The sequence below is a fragment of the Herpailurus yagouaroundi genome, unplaced genomic scaffold (assembly GCF_014898765.1).
Source record: "Herpailurus yagouaroundi ecotype Mexico unplaced genomic scaffold, PumYag 141, whole genome shotgun sequence".
Taxonomy (NCBI): Eukaryota; Metazoa; Chordata; class Mammalia; order Carnivora; family Felidae; genus Herpailurus; species Herpailurus yagouaroundi.
Window position 1 is genome coordinate 39440392 of NW_024412396.1, and position 20128 is coordinate 39460519.

Here is a 20128-nt window from a genome sequence, read left to right on the forward strand (position 1 = left end):
ATTATGAGTTACGTTAGTCAGGAGTTAGCTTTTAAACCCCGCTTTTCTCCTTCAATGGGCAAGATCTCAGTCTTGGTCCTACTTGCCTTACTGGCTTGTTTGTTTGCTTATAGTTGGTTGCAAGAAAATGTGTAGTAAAATGCCCCCCTGCTTTTTTTGTTAGTTAATAGTTTCCCCTTTTATAGGTGAGTAACATCCTTTTCCTGTTTATTCTTCAAATATTTTAGGCTTTTCTTGTTTTGGTGGCGCGTGCCTGTGTATTTTTATTCCCTTAATTTGCTTCTTTATTTATTTCTGTTTGTTGTCATCTCCATGAACAATAAAAGAGGTGGCCTTGTTATTTTTAGTCCCCTTTCCATCCAGAGCAGCTTGATTAAGATTCTTTGAGACGGCCAAAATGTGTTGCATTATTTTCTGAATGTAGTTATCCTTACCACTTGTGTCCCAGTGAACAGTGAGTTGGGTCTCGTTACAGTACATGCCCTTTTGTTCGAGGCATTTTATTTGTTGAAGAAAGAAATTGTCCAGGTGTTATTAACACAAGGACTAGGGTAACACATAGGCCTAGTAACTGCTGCCAGTAAATTCTTCTTCTCCATACCGTAAGATAGTTTGATCCTTCATTAATACTTACTAACTCTTTCTTTCTTGCTTTCTTGCTTTCTTGCTTTCTTTCTCCTTCTTTCTTTCTCTTTCTTTCTTTCTTTCTTTCTTTCTTTCTAATTTTTTAAATGTTTATTTCTGAGAGAGAGAGAGAGAGAGAGAGAGAGAAAGAGACAGAGTGTGAGCAAGGAGGGGCAGAGAGAGAGGGAGATACAGAATCTGAAGCAGGCTCCAGGCTCTGAGCTGTCAGCACAGAGCCCAACACGGGGCTCGAACCCACGAACCGCGAGATCATGACCTGAGCTGAAGTCGGACGCTCAACCGACTGAGCCACTCACATGCCCCTAAATCTCTGCTTTTTTAATTGCCAACTTAAAACATGAAGTTGTGTCATGTTCATTCCTTTAATTTACATATGCATACGTTCATTCAACAAATATTGACTGAGTGCCTTCTACTTGCGAGGTATTCTACAAGCTAGCGGCCCAGTGACCAACCAAACAAATCCTTGCCCTTTTAGAATTTATGTTTTTTTAAAATATTTAATCTATCTAGAAGGATGCACAGGGAACGGTTAATTAATGTTGTCTCTGGGAAAGGAAAAGGGGAAGTTAAGATTAACTTTTGAGTCCCGCTTGAAAAATGTTTTATGAGTATTATATAGTACTTTCTAATCACAATAAGAAAAAAAAACCCAGTGAAGTATTGTGGAAGACTAGACCCAGAAGAGATTATATCTATTTCTCTTTAGCCAAGGGGGCATTTGAACAGAGTATGTCTTCTTTTAGCAGATGTGGCTTGAAGAATGCCCAGCACGTCTACTGTGCTGAGTGCTGGCGTTGTTATGAATGCGGAGGGACATGGGCGGATTGGCCATTCCAGAGGGTACACAGCATGGGAATGCAGAAAAGAGACTTTTTTTTGAATGAAACTTACCTGGGGAATTGTAGATATTCTAGTTTGCTGGGAAAGCAGGGTACGAGCAGAGAAGTCATGGGAGACGAGTCAGGAAAAGAGCAGATTGGAGCCGAACTGTGAATGACCTAGAGTGTTAGGCTAAGAATTTAGAGTTTATTCTCTAAGGAATTGAGGAAGGATCAAGAGATTTTAATGGGGAGAGTGGCAGATCAAAGGAGGGAATCCGGAGCCAAGTGCCATAAACCTGGTAGCAGCAAGCCAATAACAGACGGGGAAGAAATTCCTGGATAGGAGATTGCAGAGCTTCCTCAGTGAACTCCTGCAGTAGAGAGGACATTCTTGGATGAGCCACACTGTGATAACGCGTGGCTCTGTGTTTAAGTGAAAATGTCCATCAGTGATTCTCATATCTGAGAATTCTTGTATTTGAACTCTTACCGCAGGGCAGAGCTGCTGGAGTCAACACTTTAATTAATTAATCAATTAATCAATTTGGAGTCAACATTTTGGATGAATTCGGGTGCAGCTGGTCTAGTAGCTGTGGTAGTTTTACAAGGAGCTTTATAATGAACTTAAAATCCATACTCTTTCATTATGCTCAACTCCATTTGTTTTCATGTAAATTCCCTTCCAGCTAAGGATATGTGCTGCCAGCTCACAAATGGCAGATTGAATAAGAACAAACTCAGGGATTAAATGTATTTTTATGGTGGGGCGCCTGGGTGGCGCAGTCGGTTGAGCGTCCGACTTCAGCCAGGTCACGATCTCGCGGTCCGTGAGTTCGAGCCCCGCGTCGGGCTCTGGGCTGATGGCTCAGAGCCTGGAGCCTGTTTCCGATTCTGTGTCTCCCCCTCTCTCTGCCCCTCCCCCATTCATGCTCTGTCTCTCTGTCCCAAAAATAAATAAACGTTGAAAAAAAAATTAAAAAAAAAATGTATTTTTATGGTAATGACCATCTAGAGGAAACCTTTGCCTCCTAGGTCTTGCTTCTCAAATTCGGTCAGATATTTTCCAAGAATGATAAGGATATCTGTATGGGCCTGAGTAAAATTCACTGACTGCGTTTTCCTACGTTACACATATTTCTTCTTTGCCTTAAAAATCAGGATGGAGAACTTCTCATTCTCCATTCTCTCTTGGCATTTTACAGAGAAATCCATCATTACAATAGACTTTCTTATTCTCTTTAATTCTTTCCCTTTTTTATCCCTAACATTGGCTGATTCTATTCTTCTACGTGCCGTTTTGAGAAGAGTCTTATTGTTTTATTAGAAAGTTCTCCCCAGAAATTACAAAATAAAATCCAGCAGCCAAAAAAAAAAAAAAAAATCTCACTCAAATTAAGTTGCTTTAAAGCAGTTGGTTCTCAATTATTTTTTTCCCAATGGGTCAGCCTTTGTAAAGAACAAATGACTAGTTATCCTGCCATAGGGTGAGTTATTTGGCTCTGGTTCCTGCTGAATTAATACCGCTTTTCAGGGATAAGGCAGTAAGAAAATGGGAGAAAAGTGTGTCAAGGGATAAATAAAATGGCACGTACTAAACCATTTAATTCAGCCATTACAAAGGTGTTTAATTGTCCTCGGGACATCTTTGTTTGCTGTTAAGCAAAGGGTCCTTGTTGCATTTGAAGGGTTCTGGTTTCTAGGATGACGAGGTGTTCTGTAAATTTGGACAATGAGTTAGTTAAAAGCCATGAAGTTTCTTTTCTAAATCCTTTTCTGAAGATCTCATTTGTGCTCCGTTTCCTTTGCTAACTGGAGAGGACCGGTGGGGATTTGTTCTGACTGCTTCTCTTATTGTTCCCCCCCAGGTTTCTATTAGATTTTTATCAAATTAGGACAGGAATAACTTAGGGTTTTCATTGGAAACATTTTGATTATTTTCAGTTTATGTCCCTTTCGGGATATGTGTCAGTCCAACCTCGGATTAGATGAAGTGCTCCCAATTTGAATGATACAGTTAGAGCCGTGGTTTCACCGCCTCTTTTCTCAGCCTAGGAAAATTCATTCCTCAGTTCGCTTAGTACCAAGACCCTTTTTGTCCAATATCACACGCAAATAAAATGACCCTCTTCTATTACCTGGAAGAAGTTGGGAATGACTGAGGTTGCCAGGTGGATGTGGAATACTAAAACTCTTCGGGAATATCAAGTTCTTTCTGCACTCAGCTTTGTGCCAGAGGTTCACCCCTTCCAAGATTATTTTATCTGCCTTCCAGAAATGTCCTCGTCCTTCTCCGCCATGTAACTCTCCTGAAGGAAGTGCGGACTCTTATCTCCTGCACCTACCGGCGTGCCTGATTAGTTTCTTTTTCACACTTTATCACCTAGAAAGAAAGATCTCTCTTGGTCCCTTAAGGATAGGAAGAGAGTCACCTTTGGTTTTTTTGTTTGTTTTGGTTTTGAATTGGATTTCTGCTTTATTGTTATAATAACGGATAGGTCCCTCCCCGCTTTTATCCGTGACCTTGATTAATGTGCATTGTGTGCAGGTAACTTGATCCTGGAATCATAAAAAGCTGTTCTCTAGTTTTTTTCTGTTGAGCAGAATTAGCCTCCAATACAATTTTTGTTTGAATGTTTAATGTTCAAACATATGTTTAGAAATTTTTTATATGTTTAAAAATATAGTCCTAGCATCTACTGATACTCTTCAATACATGTTTAAGTGTTTAATATCTATGTTTAAAAATATTGTTGTATCATCTACTTATACTAGGAGAAAAAGCAATGAAAACGTATCAAAGACTCTAGAAGACTGCATAACATTTTGAATTATAGGACAAATTTATGGTTCTTTGTAATCCTTTTGCTAAGTGAAATTTATATGAAACAAATAACTCTCAAAAGCCTAAACTATCCACTTGGCTTGCCAGGACTCAGTTCATTTCAGCTAACAATTACTAAGCACCCTGTACTTTGTAAATCACTGGGCTATACTTAATTTAAGTTGGTAATACAGAAAAATGAAATGGATTAAAAAAGATAAGAAAAAAATCCAGCCAGGCTAAGTGCATCTTTAATCTCTAATCAGCCGTGCTTATAAACGCCTGAAGATACATTCTCTTCAGTTCCTCAACCTGAACTCTCATCAGATTAAAAATTTTTCTTAATTCCTTTATTAAAAATTTTTTTAATGTTTATTTTTGAGAGAGAGAGAGAGAGAGAGAGAGTGTGAGCCAGGAGGGACAGAGAAAGAGGGAGACACAGAATCTGAAGCAGGCTCCAGGCTCTGAGCTGCAAGAGGGGCACAGAGCCCGTCATGGGGCTTGAACTCACGAACCAAGAGATCATGACCTAAGCCAAAGTCAGATGCTTAACTGACTGAGCCACCCAGGGGCCCCTAGATTAAAATATTTTTAGGAATTCTAATTAGATGTCATGTCAACAGTTTCAGTCTGATATAACTGTGGTGGCTAGAGATTAATTAAGCAGAGTGGAAGGAGTCAAAGAAAGACAGTGTATTAGAAGATAGATCAGGTAATTTTTTAGAGAAGGAATATAAACGCATAATAGTAGATTTGACCTTATCAATATAGTAAATAAAATATAACAGTAAAATGATTAGAAAACTTATTTTTTATTCATTTAGATTTAATTATGATTTAGTTTTATTATTAATTAATTTTAATCGGTTTAATATCACTAATTAAGTTATTGTTATTGTCATATTATTATTCTTTTAGCAAATGTTTTCTTTAGAGTCCTTCTGGGCCAGGTTCCTCTAGGCACCTGGAATAGGTCACAGACAAAACATCTTTGTCTGTGTGGTGCTTTGCTTCTGGTGGGAGAAGAGCAAGACGTTAAACAATAAACACACTACATATGTAACTTAGGTAGGATGTTTAAAGGTGGTAAGTGCTAGAAAAAACCGAGCAAACAAAGGGAAGCAGGACTGGAGGTGTTACAGCCTCAAATAGGATGGGAAGTAGGCTTGCGGGGATATGTGTAGTAAGAGCACTCCTGGAAGAAAGGACAGTTAGGGTGAAGCCCTAATGTAGGATCGTTTCTAGGGAGTTCGAGAAAAACGGGGAGGCCGAGAGAGTCTGGAGTGGAATGAGCAAGAGGGGCGCCTGGGTGGCTCAGTCGGTTGAGCGTCCGACTTCGACCCAGGTCATGATCTCACAGTTTGTGAGTTCAAGCCACGAGTCGGGCTCTATGCTGACAGCTTGGAGCCTGAAGGCCGCTTCGGATTCTGTGTCTCAGGCTCACACTCTGTCTCTGTCAAAAAGAAATAAACTTAAAAAAAAATTTTTTTTTTTTTTTAAAAAAGGGATGAGCAGAGGGGGTGGGGGTCAGCCTTGCGGCCATCTTAAAAAAAATTTTTTTTGTTTAATGTTTATTTATTTTTGAGAGTAAGAGAGACAGAGCGTGAGTAAAGGAGGGGCAGAGAGAGAGGGAGATATAGAATCTGAAGTAGGATCCAGGCTCTGAGCTGTCAGCACACAGCCCGATGTGGGGCTGGAACTCACAGAGTGTGAGATCATGACCTGAGCCGAAGTCAGATGTTTTACCGACTGAGCCGCCCAGGCACCCCATCTTTTTTTTTTTAAGTTTATTTATTTATTTTGAGAGAGAGAGAGAGAGAGAGCGAGCAGGGGAGGGTCAGAGAGAGAGAGGGAGAGAATCCCAAGTAGGCTCCATGCTGCCAGTGGGGCTTGAACTCATGAACTGTGAGACCATGACCTGAGCTTAAATCAAGAGTTGGATGCTGGACTGACTGAGCCACCCAGGCGCCCCAAGCCTTGCATCCATCTTCAGGAGTGAAGTGAGAAACCCTTAAGGATTGTGAGCAAAGGAGTGAGCAAAGGCTGAGAATCGACCGTTGGTTCTACGGGAAGGTGGTTATTGATGACCTGAATTCATGGTGCCCTTGATGAGGGAGCAGTTTTGGAGGAATGGCCGTGGTCTGATTGGTGTGGGTTTGGTTAAGAGAGAATGAGGAGGAGGGGACCTGGAGAACACAGGCGACCTGGAGAACTCCTCCTGTCTGAGGAGTTTTGTCATAAAGGGCGGCAGATAAGTAAAGCAGTAGTTTGTGGGAACTGGGGTCAGAGAGGTTTGGTTTTGTTTTTGTGGTGAATTAACAGCCTGGATCTACACTGATGGGAATGGTCTAAGGGAGAGGGGGAGAAGGGGATGATACAGGAGAGAGAAAGCAGGCAATGTCCTCGAGCAGGCATAAAGGGATGGGATCTGGGGAACGAGTGAAGGGATCAGCTTTAGGTCTGAAAAGGCCAGGGCATGGCGTGCTAACAGGCTGGAGGCAGGGACATTTTGATAGGTGGATTGGACAGGGAATGGATGTGCTCTGGGAGCAGGGTCTCAGCTGAAGAGTGAGGATGGGAGAGGAGGTGTTGGAAGTTCGAGGAAGAGACGCCCTACTTGGGCGTCACGGTGAGACCAGTCAGCACAGGGACAGATCTTCTTCCAGCCACATTCAGTAGGATGAGTGTTGGTATGAGCGAGCGGAGTGTTGTGATAAAGAGCCAGGAACACACAAGAAGGCACAAGGAGGTGTTTGTAAGAAGCGATCATGGAATTGAAAATGGAAAAGGATGAAAGGTAGGATATCAGTGGGAGCGAGGGACAGTGAAAAGCTGGCAGAATCAATGGCGCTAGAATGAACTGAAAAGATAAGGGCTGTTGTTCAGAAATGAGATGCCTGAAATTGAGACCTCCAGGAGTTGCAGTTATTAGTAATGATGAGGTCTGGGGTATGACCGTGACAGCGAGTGGTTGAAGCAGAGCAGAAGACAAGTTTGTTGCAGAAGAAGAACGGAAGAAATGGAGAGGCCAGGAGCTTCCTCGGTTGTATGCTGAAATTGCCAAGAAAGAGAAATTGTGTTGGAGAGAGGACAGCGGGGAAGGAATTAAATGAGGAATGGCAAGGAATGACAGAGGTCAGTAGATGACTGTGACCGTGGAGATGGTCTGATGACATGAGAGTCAAGACTGGAGCACTTTGGGGACAGAGAGAGTGGAGAATGATCTGGAAGTGAGGAGCAAGGACCCAGTGGTGCAAGGGGTATAAGAGAGAGCAGAGCCAGCACTTGAGGGGGTCAGATTTCAGCAAGAGCAGAGAGAAGACACCTGTCAGAGAGGGTTTGGACACTGGCGACTTTGCTGACGGTGTTCTACAGGTTCATCACCAGTGGAAGGGCCTCCCGCGTTAAGAAGAGGTGGGTGATGAGAAAAACTGGGGCGTGTGCAGAGTCTTAAGGACATCAGAGTGAGAGAATGGAAGGAAACCTGACAGCCTGGAGAGTGTGTGCAGTATGTATGTGTGCAAGCGTGTGTGTGTGTGTGTGTGTGTGCGCGCGCGCGCTGATGGACATAGCAGGGAAAGAGGCATCCTGGGATGAGAGCTGGTGACCTCGAGGTAGATGGTGGTGTCAGGGCTGTGAACATTGGGCCCAGGGAGGAGTGAGTGCCTGGGCTGACACTTGTCCCTGTCCAGCCGGGCGAGGACATCCGGGGAAATGGAAACTCAGTCCTGGTGTGCAGGGCTAACCCTTGAGTGCGGAGTTGACATGTCCGCAGGAGCTGAGGGGGTAGAAGGCTAGTGGGGAGCTTGGAGTTGGTGTAGGGCCCGCCCCTGCCCCTGCGAGGAGAGGAAGACGTACCCTGAGTGTTTCAGATCTTGCCCTTGACTCCTGTCCTGCTAATAAAAGTGGGCACTTCTCAAGTGAATCCTTAACAGTCTCTGGAGGTGAGTGCTTGTTACCTTATTCCCAAAGGAAATTACTGGTGTCACACAGCCGCTTAGTAACAGAGGCAGGACTTGAGCCCAGGTGTCTCTGACTCTAACTGCAGCTCATTTACAGTTAATTCAGTGGCTATATATCCCCCATGATAAATACTCTCAGTGTCAAGACTAAACTGCTCACGACTTTATGAACCTTTATTTATTTGTTTGTTTGTTTGCTACGTTTATTTTTGTTTAGTTTGAGAGAGAGAGATAGAGAGAGAGTCCCAAGCAGGCTTCACACTGTCAGTGCAGAGCCTGATGCAGGCTCGAACTCATGGACAGTGAGATCATGTCCTGAGCTGAAACCCAGAGTTAGACGCTTAACCAACTGAGGCACCCAGGCGCCCTTACTTACTTACTTACTTACTTACTTATTTATTTATTTATTTATTTATTTTTAAAGGATTCTTTTTTTTTTTTTTTTCAACGTTTACTTATTTTTGGGACAGAGAGAGACAGAGCATGAACGGGGGAGGGTCAGAGAGAGAGGGAGACACAGAATTGGAAACAGGCTCCAGGCTCTGAGCCATCAGCCCAGAGCCTGACGTGGGGCTCGAACTCACGGACCGCGAGATCGTGACCTGGCTGAAGTCGGACGCTTAACCGACTGCGCCACCCAGGCGCCCCTCTTTTTTTGTTTTTAATGTTTGTTTATTTTTGAGAGAGACAGAGACAGAATGTGAGTGGGTTAGGGGCAGAGAGAGAGGGAGACACAGAGTCCGAAGCAGGCTCCAGGCTCTGAGCTGTCAGCACAGAGCCCTATGCGGGGCTCAAACTCACGAGCTGTGAGATCGTGACCTGAGTCGAAGTTGGACACTCAACTGTGACTGAGCCACCCAGGTGCCCCTGTTTATTTATTTATTTAAAAAAAAGTTTATTTATTTTGAGAGAGAGAGAGAGAGAGAGAGAGAGAAAATCCTAAGCAGTCTCCACTGTCAGCACAGAGCCTGACGCAGGGCTGGATCCCACAACCATGAGATCATGACCGGAGCCGAAATGAAGAGACTGGGCCACCCAGGCACCTCCTTCTTTTTCTTTTTTCTTTTTTTCTTGAATGGGGTTTGTCTTTAAATACGTATGGCTTTGGCTTAGAGAGTGCCTTTGGGTTGGGAAGTCTCTCTCCTCACAATTCCTTGTACAACACCGTCAAGGCCATGTGAGGACTTAATTCTTTTGTCAGTAAAAAGTATTAAAAATCATTGTCTCTTGTCAGCTAACCTGCGGTGATTAAAAAAAAAAAAAAATATATATATATATATGTATATAATCAACATGCTATTTCCAAACCACTTCTTGAGCAAACATCCGAAAGCTAGACCAAGTCCTAGAAAGCTGGTAAAACTGTGGAATACACACACATCCCCAGAGGGATAGACCTTTGAGGTTTTGATAAGTTTAAAAGGGTTTCTGAGGCTTCTCATTTTATAACTGCCGTTGTCTCTTTTCAATAGCTGAGCAGGAAGACACTCAGAAGAAAACCTTCACCTGCTGGATAAACTCACAGTTGGCAAAGGTGAGGAAAAAGAGAACAAATAAAGCTATAAATATATTTAAATTACTTCTCCTACTCCCTCCCTTTGGGTCCCCCAAATGGTACTGGGGAGGTGTCAAAAAGGTTGAAAGAATGTGCTGAAGTCACCGTGATCTTGTTTAGATGTATTTGTCATTCTTTCCCAACACAAAAAGGAGACACTTTTGCTAAGGATATGGGAGATAAGGGAAGGCAGCAACGTCTCTTTTATCAAATGTAATAATAATAGTAATAATGATTCGTACCTATGTATGGAGGGTTATGTGTTAAACAGTGTCCTAAGCTCGGTAAATATAATGAATTTGCATCACATTTACATGACTTTACAACACCCTCATGAGACTATTATTCCTATTTAAAGAACAAGGAAACTAAGGAAAAAGAAGTTCTGTGACTTGCCTAATGTTGCACTGTCACACCACTTATAAGTGATAGTGCTGGGATACAAACCCAGCAGTGTGGACCCAGAGGCCTTTTTTTCTTATTTTTAAAAAAAGTTTATTTATTTATTTTGAGGGGGGGTGGGCAGAGACAGAGGGAGACAGAAGCCCAAGCAGGCTGTGTGCTCTTAGCGCAGAGCCCAGTGAGGGGCTCGAACTCATGAACTGTGAGATCATGACCTGAGCTGAGATCAAGAGTCGGATGCTTAACTGACTGAGCCACCCAGGCGCCCCAAGGCCTTGTTAATCACTGTGCCATCCTGCCTCTCGGTGATGCCAAGTGCCCAGAATAACCTAGATATAAAATGAATAAGCCTCTTCTCACAGGCTCCCCATCCCTGCACGATGCAGTTCTGAAAAGGGTAAGTTCATAAACAGATTACTCCATAAATGTAATCTACTCCCCAAATGGGTCACTATTGGGGTTTTTGAATGTCTTTAATGCCGCCTCTATGCACAGGTTTTCAGCTCTCAGCGAAGGTACCAGAGTGTGGTGCTACTGGAAATTTGCCATGAGATAAATTAAATTCACTACTTTTCTTACCGTGCTTTGACATAGAACTTTGTGTGTTCTCTCTCAAAATGTTACTTAAAAATCACTACCGAATTTGAGCTTTTGTGAAAACGCAAAGCGCATTTATTGATGAGAATCCTAAAGGTATTATGTTTTTGGACCAAAGTTTGAATGAGTGTTTTTCTTGTGACCTTTTGTAGCACACTCCTCCCTCGGTTGTGTCAGACCTATTTGCGGACATTAAAAAGGGGCATGTCCTCCTGGACCTGCTAGAAGTACTCTCAGGACAACAGTTGGTGAGCTTTTTAAGTGACATTAAAAGCCTTTTATTGATTAAAATTTTTTTTTTCATATTTCTAAGTGATATATTTTGCTTGAATTTCATAGCCTCGAGACAAAGGATCTAATACCTTTCAGTGTAGAATCAATATAGAACATGCCCTGACATTCCTAAAAAACCGATCAGTGAGTATGAATTTCATCGGAAGATTCACAGGAGAAATTGATGCAATGAAATATTTTCTCCTTTTAACCCGTGTTTCTTCTTTTCCAGATCAAGCTAATAAATATTCATGTCACTGATATTATAGACGGAAACCCATCCATCATTCTTGGCCTAATTTGGACAATTATACTGCACTTTCATGTAAGTAGTGTGGTGGTGTGGAAGTTATTTCTGTTCTGATTACTGCAGAATGAAATAAGTGTTATGCAAGAAGATTCAGTCCTGAGTTTCTTCCAGAAAAAGGACACTCTAACCCTTGACGGGTGGACCTTTGCCACTGATGTTATTTTGCAGTTGCAAATTGAATGCGGAATTATGGTATCTTGAATGATCTGCAGTGTCAGCACCACTGTCACTAGAACCTGCCGTGATCAAATTTTGTGTATTATTGTTTACTTACTTTGGCAGAAGAGAGGAAGCTTCCGGAGTCAATTTGTGAGAACCAACCCACTAAACTTTGTAGAATCTCCTAGTTTCGAGGACCCTTGTTCAATCTAGTAATCCCACAGCATTTCGTCCTGTCCCCAGACTGACTCCTTGATGAATTTCACTCCACAAATAATTTAAACACCTATTACGTTCTAGCTTTTGTGCCAGGACACCAAGAAAACAACAACAAAGACACTGTTGGTCCTGACCTTCTGATACTTACGACTGATAAATATATTCTTCCAGACCCGGGATTCCGAATTCGTGCAGGTTTTCTGCAGTTACCTAAAAAGTTGCACGTTGTATCTCTCCATAATTACTTTGAAAATAATTTAAATAATGTGGGAAACAAATGTTATTTTATGAAAACCAGAAAATAACAGAAGTACTTTGTATAAGATTTAAACCATGTAAGATAGGAACTGTGTATGATTTCTGGATACCTACGTTTGAAGTTCTAGTAAAATAAAATGCGTGAGGATGATGAAAACCAAGTTTAGAATTGTATTTTTTGCCTCTGGGAGAGGAAGGAAATGGAATCACAGAGGGGAAGACAGAAGGCTTAAACTGTATCAGTGTTTTATTTTTTTAAAAAAATATGAACCAAATGTGGTAAAATGTTAAAATTTGACAATTCGTAGGTATTTGTTATATTTTTTTCCTGCATACTTTCCAGGATATTTGAAGTATAATTAAAAATTTTAATACAGGTAATAAAAGGCAAATAGAATCACCTATAATTCTACCACTCTGTGATAACCACTAAATAATTTGCTGTGCAGTCTCCATGATACATGCAGTAGGAATGAACATATGTATTTGTTTATGTTTGTATGTCCTAAACAGAATGGTCCTCCTATCCAAACTTTTCAACCTGTTCTAATGAACATCTTTCTGAATTTATATGTGTGTTTTAATGGAGGCATGGTATTCTCTTGTAAAGTGCTATATCTTATTAATGGACAGGCAGAATGCTCATAGTTTTATGATTATAAGCAATTCCAAAAAGACTACGCTCAGGGTAAAATTTTTGCGTACAATCTTCATTAGTTCCATGGGCCAAATTCTTAGAAGTAAAATTGTTGGGCCTTAAGTTTTGCTTTTTTTGGCCTCGCTTTACTGATGTAAATAAACTTTTGTTGAAGTATAACATACGTAGAGAGAAAGGTAGAGATCTTACGTGTAGAGCTGGATGTATTCTTGTAAATTAAATACATCCACGTAACCATCCCCCAAGATATAAATAGAAAACATTGCCTGAATCCCAGAGTTCCCATGTATTTCTCCCTGTCCTTACCCCCCTTCCCTGAAGAAACCACCACTTTGATCTCTATCGCTGTTTAGCTTAGCATCTTTACCTCCATATGAAGAGATTATAACTGAAGTGACTTACATATGCTGTATACTCTTTTGTGTTAGATTTCTTTCACTTAACATCATCTATGAGTTTCAACTTGTTGAAGTGTGCATTGCATCGGTAGGTCTTTCGTTGTTGTTGTTGTTGAGTATAGTTGACGCACAATTAGTTATTTTAGTTTCAGGTGTAGAACTTTGTGGTTTGACAAGTTTATGCATTTTGCTGTGTTCACCACAAGTGTAACTACCGTCCATCTGTCCTGTTACGTCACGGTTATAATATCATTGACTGGATTTCTTTCTTCTTCCTTGTCGTGTGTCACTGTATCACTGCGTGACTATGCCAGAGCTTACTTACTATTCTACTACTGATGGGCATTTCTCTTGTTGCCAGTTTTCAGCTGTTACGAATAAAGCCACTAGCCCCATTCTTGTATATTTGCCTTTGGTGGTACAAGCCCTCATTTCTCTCTTATATATATCTAGGAGTGGATTTGCTCGGTCATAAGGCGTGTGATCTTCAGCTTTGGTAGGTAGTGCCAGTGAGTTTTTCAAAATGGTTGCCCTGATTTACCCTGTTACAGAGTTTGGAGATCCCTTCTCCAATCCCTGCAAATACTTGACGTTAAAATTTTTTTATTTTAGGGGCGCCTGGGTGGCACAGTCGGTTAAGCGTCCGACTTCAGCCAGGTCACGATCTCACGGTCCGTGAGTTCGAGCCCCGCGTCAGGCTCTGGGCTGATGGCTCAGAGCCTGGAGCCTGTTTCTGATTCTGTGTCTCCCTCTCTGTCTGCCCCTCCCCCGTTCATGCTCTGTCTCTCTCTGTCCCCCAAAAAATAAATAAACGTTGAAAAAAAAAAATTTAAAAATTTTTTTATTTTAGCTGTGCTATCGCGTGTAACGATTTATAGAAATTTTACAATATATTCTGGGGGCGCCTGGGTGGCTCGGTCGGTTGTGTCTGACTTTGTCCCGGGTCACGATCTCGTAATTCGTGGGTTTGAACCCTGCATCTGGCTCTGTGCTGACAGCTCAGAGCTTGGAGCCTGCTTCAGATTCTCTCTCTCTCTCTCTCTCTCTCTCTCTCTCTGTCTCTGCCCTTCACATGCTCCCGCTCTGTCTCTCAAAAATAAATGCTATATATATGTGTGTGTGTGTATCTATATCTATATCTATCTATATCTATATCTGGATGCAATACAAGTCCTTTGTTGAGTGTATATGAATTGCAGATATCTTCTCTGATTCTGTGGCTTGCCTTCTCAATCTTTCAATGAATAGACATTCATGATTTTAATGTAGTTCAACTTTATCAACTTCCTTTTTTGGTGGCTAGTACGTTCTATGTCCTGTAAAGAAATCTTTTCCTTTGCTAACATCTTGGAGATATTCTCTTACACTCTTTTCTTGAGTAGTTCTGTCCAATGGGAGTTTCTGCAATGATGGTAATGATCTGTAGCTGCACTGTACAGAACAGTAGCCACTGGTCTCTCGTGGCTATTGAACACTTGAAATGTGGCTAGTATGACTGAGGAACTAAATTTTAAATTTTATTTATTTAACTTAAATAATAGCCACATGTGGCTAGTGACTATCGTATTGGACAGCACAGTTCTGAAAGCTTAATTGTTTCGCATTTTTACATTAAGAGCTACAATCTTTCGAGAATGAATTTTTTTTTTGAGCATGTTAGGTTAAAGCAGTCAAGATAATTTTCTTTGCATGTGGCTGTCCAGTTGACCCAACATCATGTATTGAAAAGACCATCATTTTCCTACTGTCCTGTAGTGTCAGTAACTTCAAAAACTAAGTAACCATATATGTGTGGCTCCATTGTTAGATTGTCAGTTCTGTTCCATTGTTTATCCCTGCTGACCAATGCTATAGTATGTCTGTTTCTATAGCTATATAGAAAAGTCTTGATATCTGATAGTGTCCAACTTGTTCTTTGGGATCATCTTGGTTATTCCTTGCTATTTGCATTTTCATATAATTTTTTAAATTGAGATGTAATTGGCATTTGCCATTGTGTAAGTTTAAGGTACACGGCATGTTGATTTGTTATTCATATGAGTTTTATAAATAACCTGTTCATTTACATACAATCTGTTGGAATTTTAATGAGGATTGCGTTGAATGTATAAGTTGGAAAAAGTTGGCATTGGTAAAATTTGCATTGTTTAATCTATGAATCCAGTATTTTTATTATTGCTCTGTCCAAAATATTTCATGTTCACCATGATTTCTTATTTGACCTATGGGTTCTCTAACATTCTATCGCTGAATATCCAAATAGTTGGGGATTTTGTTTGTTATATCTTTGTTATTGATTTCTAGCTTAATTTCAGTGTGGTCAGAGAATACCATCTGAATGGTTTCGGTTCTTCAAAACTGCTGAAACTTGTTTTATGGCTCAATTTTCGTAAATATTTTATATGGTTTTGAAAAGAATGTTGATTCTGCCATTTGAGGTACAATGGAGTATGCCAATCAGATCAGGTTTATTAATTGTGTTGGTCACATCTACTGTTACTGGTTGTCTGGAGAATCTATTAATTATTAAGAGAAGTGCACTTCTCTCAATAATACATGTTACTATGTTTGTAGGTTTGTCTTTTAAAGTTTTCCATAGGTGTTATCTTACTGCCTCCAAAAAATCGGAACGAATTTTTGTGTTTACCAGCAACATGGAAAAATCCAGTTTCTCACATTCTCACTAGATGATAACATCACTAGATGTTACCTTTTAAAATTTTTTGCCTGTGTTATAAATGAAGGAACTGTCCCTCTTGCTGTATACATTTTGCTTTCTTAAATGACTAACGAGGTGATTTTTTACATATTTGATGGCAATTTTTTTTTCTTTTTTGGGACTCATATATTTGACTATTTTGTTCTGTATGTGTTTTTGTTTCCTTTTGTTCTGTATGTGTTTTTGTTTCCTATTGGTTTGTAATCAAGTATGCGTTCTAACTGGCCCAGTCTCTTGGAAGGCACTCTAGAGTAGGATCTCAGCTTAGGTCAATTCAGTTGAGAGTGACAGGTGTTGAGCACCTGAGAAGTGCTCTGTAAGCATGTTGGGGGGATGAATAGAGGCTTGCCCTCAGTGGAACGAAATGCCTGAACAAGGGCAGGAGCAACCCAAGTCCACTGAAAGAAAGCCTAAGCGTAGCCCGAGATTCCAAATGCTGTTATTCAAGGATTTGTCCAGTGCTTTTTCCACCATGCGTAGGCTCTCACTGCTACCTGATTCTTTTCAGGTCTTGTTTTGGCTGAAGGTTTAGCCTCAATGCTTTTAACTTATGATTTGTATGTGTCGACTATTGTTATGTGTTCCTTAGATCGAAGAGCTTGCCCGGACTCTTTCTTCCAATTACAATCAACCTTCCTTGGACAGTGTGAGTGTGGCTGACTCATCTCCTACCTCAAGTCCTCCAGCCAAGAAATGCTCCAAAGCCCAAGAAAGATGGCAGATGTCTGCAAAGAAGGCTCTTCTCTTGTGGGCTCAGGAGCAATGTGCCCCGTAAGTAGTTTGCTCTGACCACGGGAGACACACAGGGTGACTTTACCCGCTAACACAACCTTACTGGCTCCAGGTCTGAAAATAAGGCTGACTGGGTATATAACATACGTCGGAACACTTCCCTCTCCTAAAAGGAAAATGTTTACTATCCTCCTTTCTTTTGGAGTGAATCTTCCAAATGTAGAGGTTCGTGAACTCAGCCACACTAGGAGCTTTTTAAAAGTCAGGACTACATTTTTCTTGACCGTGTATCCCCAGAAGCTAGCACAATGTAAGTTCCTGGTAGGCGCCCCATAAATGCGTATTGAATGAATAAATGAACAAATGAAGGAATAAGGAATCAACACATAAAATTATCCTTTGGAACTGTATAGGACTACATTAAAACACCACAGTCCCCATTGTTTAGAAATTTGTAGCTCAGTCAAGGAACAGAAGCCAGAAAATAGGAGTTTTTTGTTTGTTTGTTTTTTTAAGTGGGGATGATGATAGGAAGTTAGTGTCCAGAAATTCTGTTTTATAAAGAAAAAGGTTTGCTCTTGGCAGACATTTACTTTTTCATTTTAAACACTTACTGGGATGGGATTTAGGAAAAATAAGGAGTTAGGATGCAGAACTCCCCTTGAGATGAGCTGTAGAGTTCAAATGGCCTTTCTTCTCCCATCGTAGCATGGTCTGCATAAATAGAGGCATCACTGTGTCGCTAAGACCTCACAAATGGTGGGCTTCTGAGTAACTTCTTCCCAGTAGTAGGCTAGGATGTTAACTTCTGCCTCCGGCCTTTCTTTAGTTGTCATGCATCTTCTGTATTTCGTGAAGGACAAAAAGACATACAGATCTTACAAGGTTTTACATACAGCAAATGGACTTTTTCTTGAATCTTCTAGAGATGGTTTTACTTCCGTTTTCTATATTTTTTAATCCAAAGGAATCCAAAATAAATAATAATAATAATTCCGTATTTTTTAATCGAAAATAATAATGTGTGAAGAGCATTATCAAATCATATTCAGACTTGTTTCATTTATCTGTAAATAAATTTCAAACCACTTGGAAGTCCAAATGTTTTGCCACAGTTTACCTTTTCTCCATGTCTTTCCCTACTTTCCAACTATGAGCTGTGCTAAACTTGTCAAGATGTAGTGAATCCTTCTGAAGTAACTCATCAGGAGTTTATTCTAGGTTGGGCCCTCATTGGTGGCATTTTTAGGGGGCTTACTTCGATAGTCTATGTGTCCCTGGAACTCATCCAAGATCCAGACTATGGGGAGACTATGTTGTAAGAAATGTGTCGTGTTCTCTCGTTTCTGAAGGAGATGAAGCGGGGACCCGGTTTGCAACTTCTAAATGAGCTGAGGTCCTGCCAGTCACTCTGGAGCCCTAACCCGCCCTCTCTAACACCTGGCAGCAGCTTGTTCTCTGTGGGATTGACATCCACTCATCAGTGCAGAGCCCATCTCACAGCCTGGGGCTTTATTGAGGGCAGCGCCTGCCAGTCAGCACTTAGCCGGTTCTGATCCCCGCTCTGCCCTGCCCTTGGCCCCAGCCATCCCTTTAGCCAGTTGTGCTTAGTGTTCTGAAGCCCGGAGCCTGCGTTCGAGTCGTGGCTCCCAGCAGTTTCTAACTGGTGACTTCAGCTACTGAATCTCTTTGCGTTGGAGTTTCCTCAATCATAAAACTGTGGACAATACTAACACTTCATAGCGTTATTAGGTATATTATAAAAATTATTTTTTAAGTATTTAGAACAGTTTCTGAACAAAGTGTGGACCACATAAAGATTTGTTAAGCAAGACAAAAATCACCGAATACCATGTAGTTTTATCACAGTCATATTTTAGGCGTTTTTTCCTAAGAGGTTCAGGAAAGCCCAGGTCATCAGAAGTTGACTATATCTCGAGTGGTTTTTATCATTTGATTGATACCTTAAATGGGTCCATTGAATTTCCTCATATTTTTTATGACATATTAAAGGAAAATACAGTTGTCCTGGATTATTTCCCACATAGGCAACTGTGCTCTTAAAACATCTTCACTGGGGGCGCCTGGGTGGCTGAGTCGGTTAAGCCTCCGACTTCGGCTCAGGTCACGATCTCGCGTTCCGTGAGTTCGACCCCGCGTCGGGCTCTGTGCTGACAGCTCAGAGCGTGGAGCCTGTTTCAGATTCTGTGTCTCCCTCTCTCTGACCCTCCCCTGTTCATGCTCTGTCTCTCCCTGTCTCAAAAATAAATAAAACGTTAAAAAAAAAATTAAAAAAAAAACATCTTCACTGATCCCTTGTCAAATGCAGAGTTGTGATTGATGGAATGATTTGAAATATATATATTAAGCACATTTATATGCCAGATACCATTTGAGGATGAGTCTACTGTAGGAGACAAGGAGGACAAGGCCCTTGCTTTCCAGGGGCTTGGCCCACAGCAGATGGATCAATGTCATAACTACAGTTGGCAGTAAAGTCAGGAAGGACTTACGATGAGTGAGAATGTCAAAGGTGGGAGGGTGGCTTTTATCTGAGGCGACCATGGAGCACCTTTCTGAGAAAGAGACCTTTGAGTGAGGACTGAAGGGAAGGCTTCAGGTGTATGAAGATCTGGGAGAAAGAGCATCCGCACAGAGGGATTAAAAGGAGCGTGGGGGTGCCTGGGTGGCGCAGTCAGTTGAGCATCCCACTCTTGTTTTTGGCTCAGGTCATGACCCCAAGGTTGTGGGATCGAGTCCCGTGAGTCCCGTGTTGGGCTCTGTGCTGGGCATTGAGCCTGTTTTATACTCTGTCTCACTCTCTCTCTCTCTCTCTTTCTGTCTTTCTCTCTTCCCCTCTCCCTCTGTCCCTCACCCCCACTTGCACTCTCTCTCTAAAATAAAACTTAAAAAAGAGCACGGTGTTGAGAAAGGAACGAAGCCAGAGTGGCTACAGCATTGTAAGAGAGGGAGATACAAGGGTGGAAGTTGTAGGCAGGGGACAAACTATGTTAGGCCTCGTGGGCCAGACTGAGAGATGTTATTCCGATAAGCTATGGTAGGGTTTTGTTTGTGAGAGAGAGAGACAGAGAGAGAGAGAGAGAGCATAGGTGGGAGAGGAGCAGAGAGGGAGGGGGAGAGAGAGAGAGAGAGAGAGAGAGAATTTTAAGCATGCCCAACTCAGGGCTGAATGTCATGATGGTGAGATCACAACCCGAGCTGAAATCGAGTTGGCTACTTAACCGACTGAGCCACCCAAGGGCCCCGACAGGGTTTTTGTTTTTGAAAAAAAATTTTTTTATTGTAGTAAAACATACAGAACATAAAATTCAACCATTTTAACATTTTTAAATGTCCAGTTTGGTGGCATTAAGTACATTCATACTGTGATGTAACCATCACCACTATCCATCTCCAGAACTTTTCTCATCTTATGAAACTAAAACTCTCTCCCAGCCTTCCCTCCCGTAGCCAGTGGTCTACTTTTCTTTATCTATGAATTTCATTACTCAAGGTGCCTTACATGGGTGAAATCATACAGGATTTACTCTTTGGTAACCGGTTTCTTTTTTTTTTTTTTTTTTTTTTTTTTTTTT

The 20128-nt window shown here is 41.3% G+C and overlaps 1 protein-coding gene across 9 annotated transcripts in view; it reads left to right on the top strand.

Annotated features, from left to right (window-relative positions):
- Positions 1-20128, top strand: part of SYNE2 (spectrin repeat containing nuclear envelope protein 2) — a 342419-nt gene that overhangs the window by 74489 nt on the left and 247802 nt on the right. For all 9 annotated transcript variants that reach the window (XM_040477361.1, XM_040477354.1, XM_040477357.1 and 6 more), the window contains exons 3-7: positions 9725-9786; positions 10959-11054; positions 11146-11223; positions 11312-11404; positions 16390-16571. In XM_040477361.1, coding sequence (XP_040333295.1) covers positions 9725-9786; positions 10959-11054; positions 11146-11223; positions 11312-11404; positions 16390-16571 — 511 coding nt within the window. The remainder of the gene's footprint in view (positions 1-9724; positions 9787-10958; positions 11055-11145; positions 11224-11311; positions 11405-16389; positions 16572-20128) is intronic.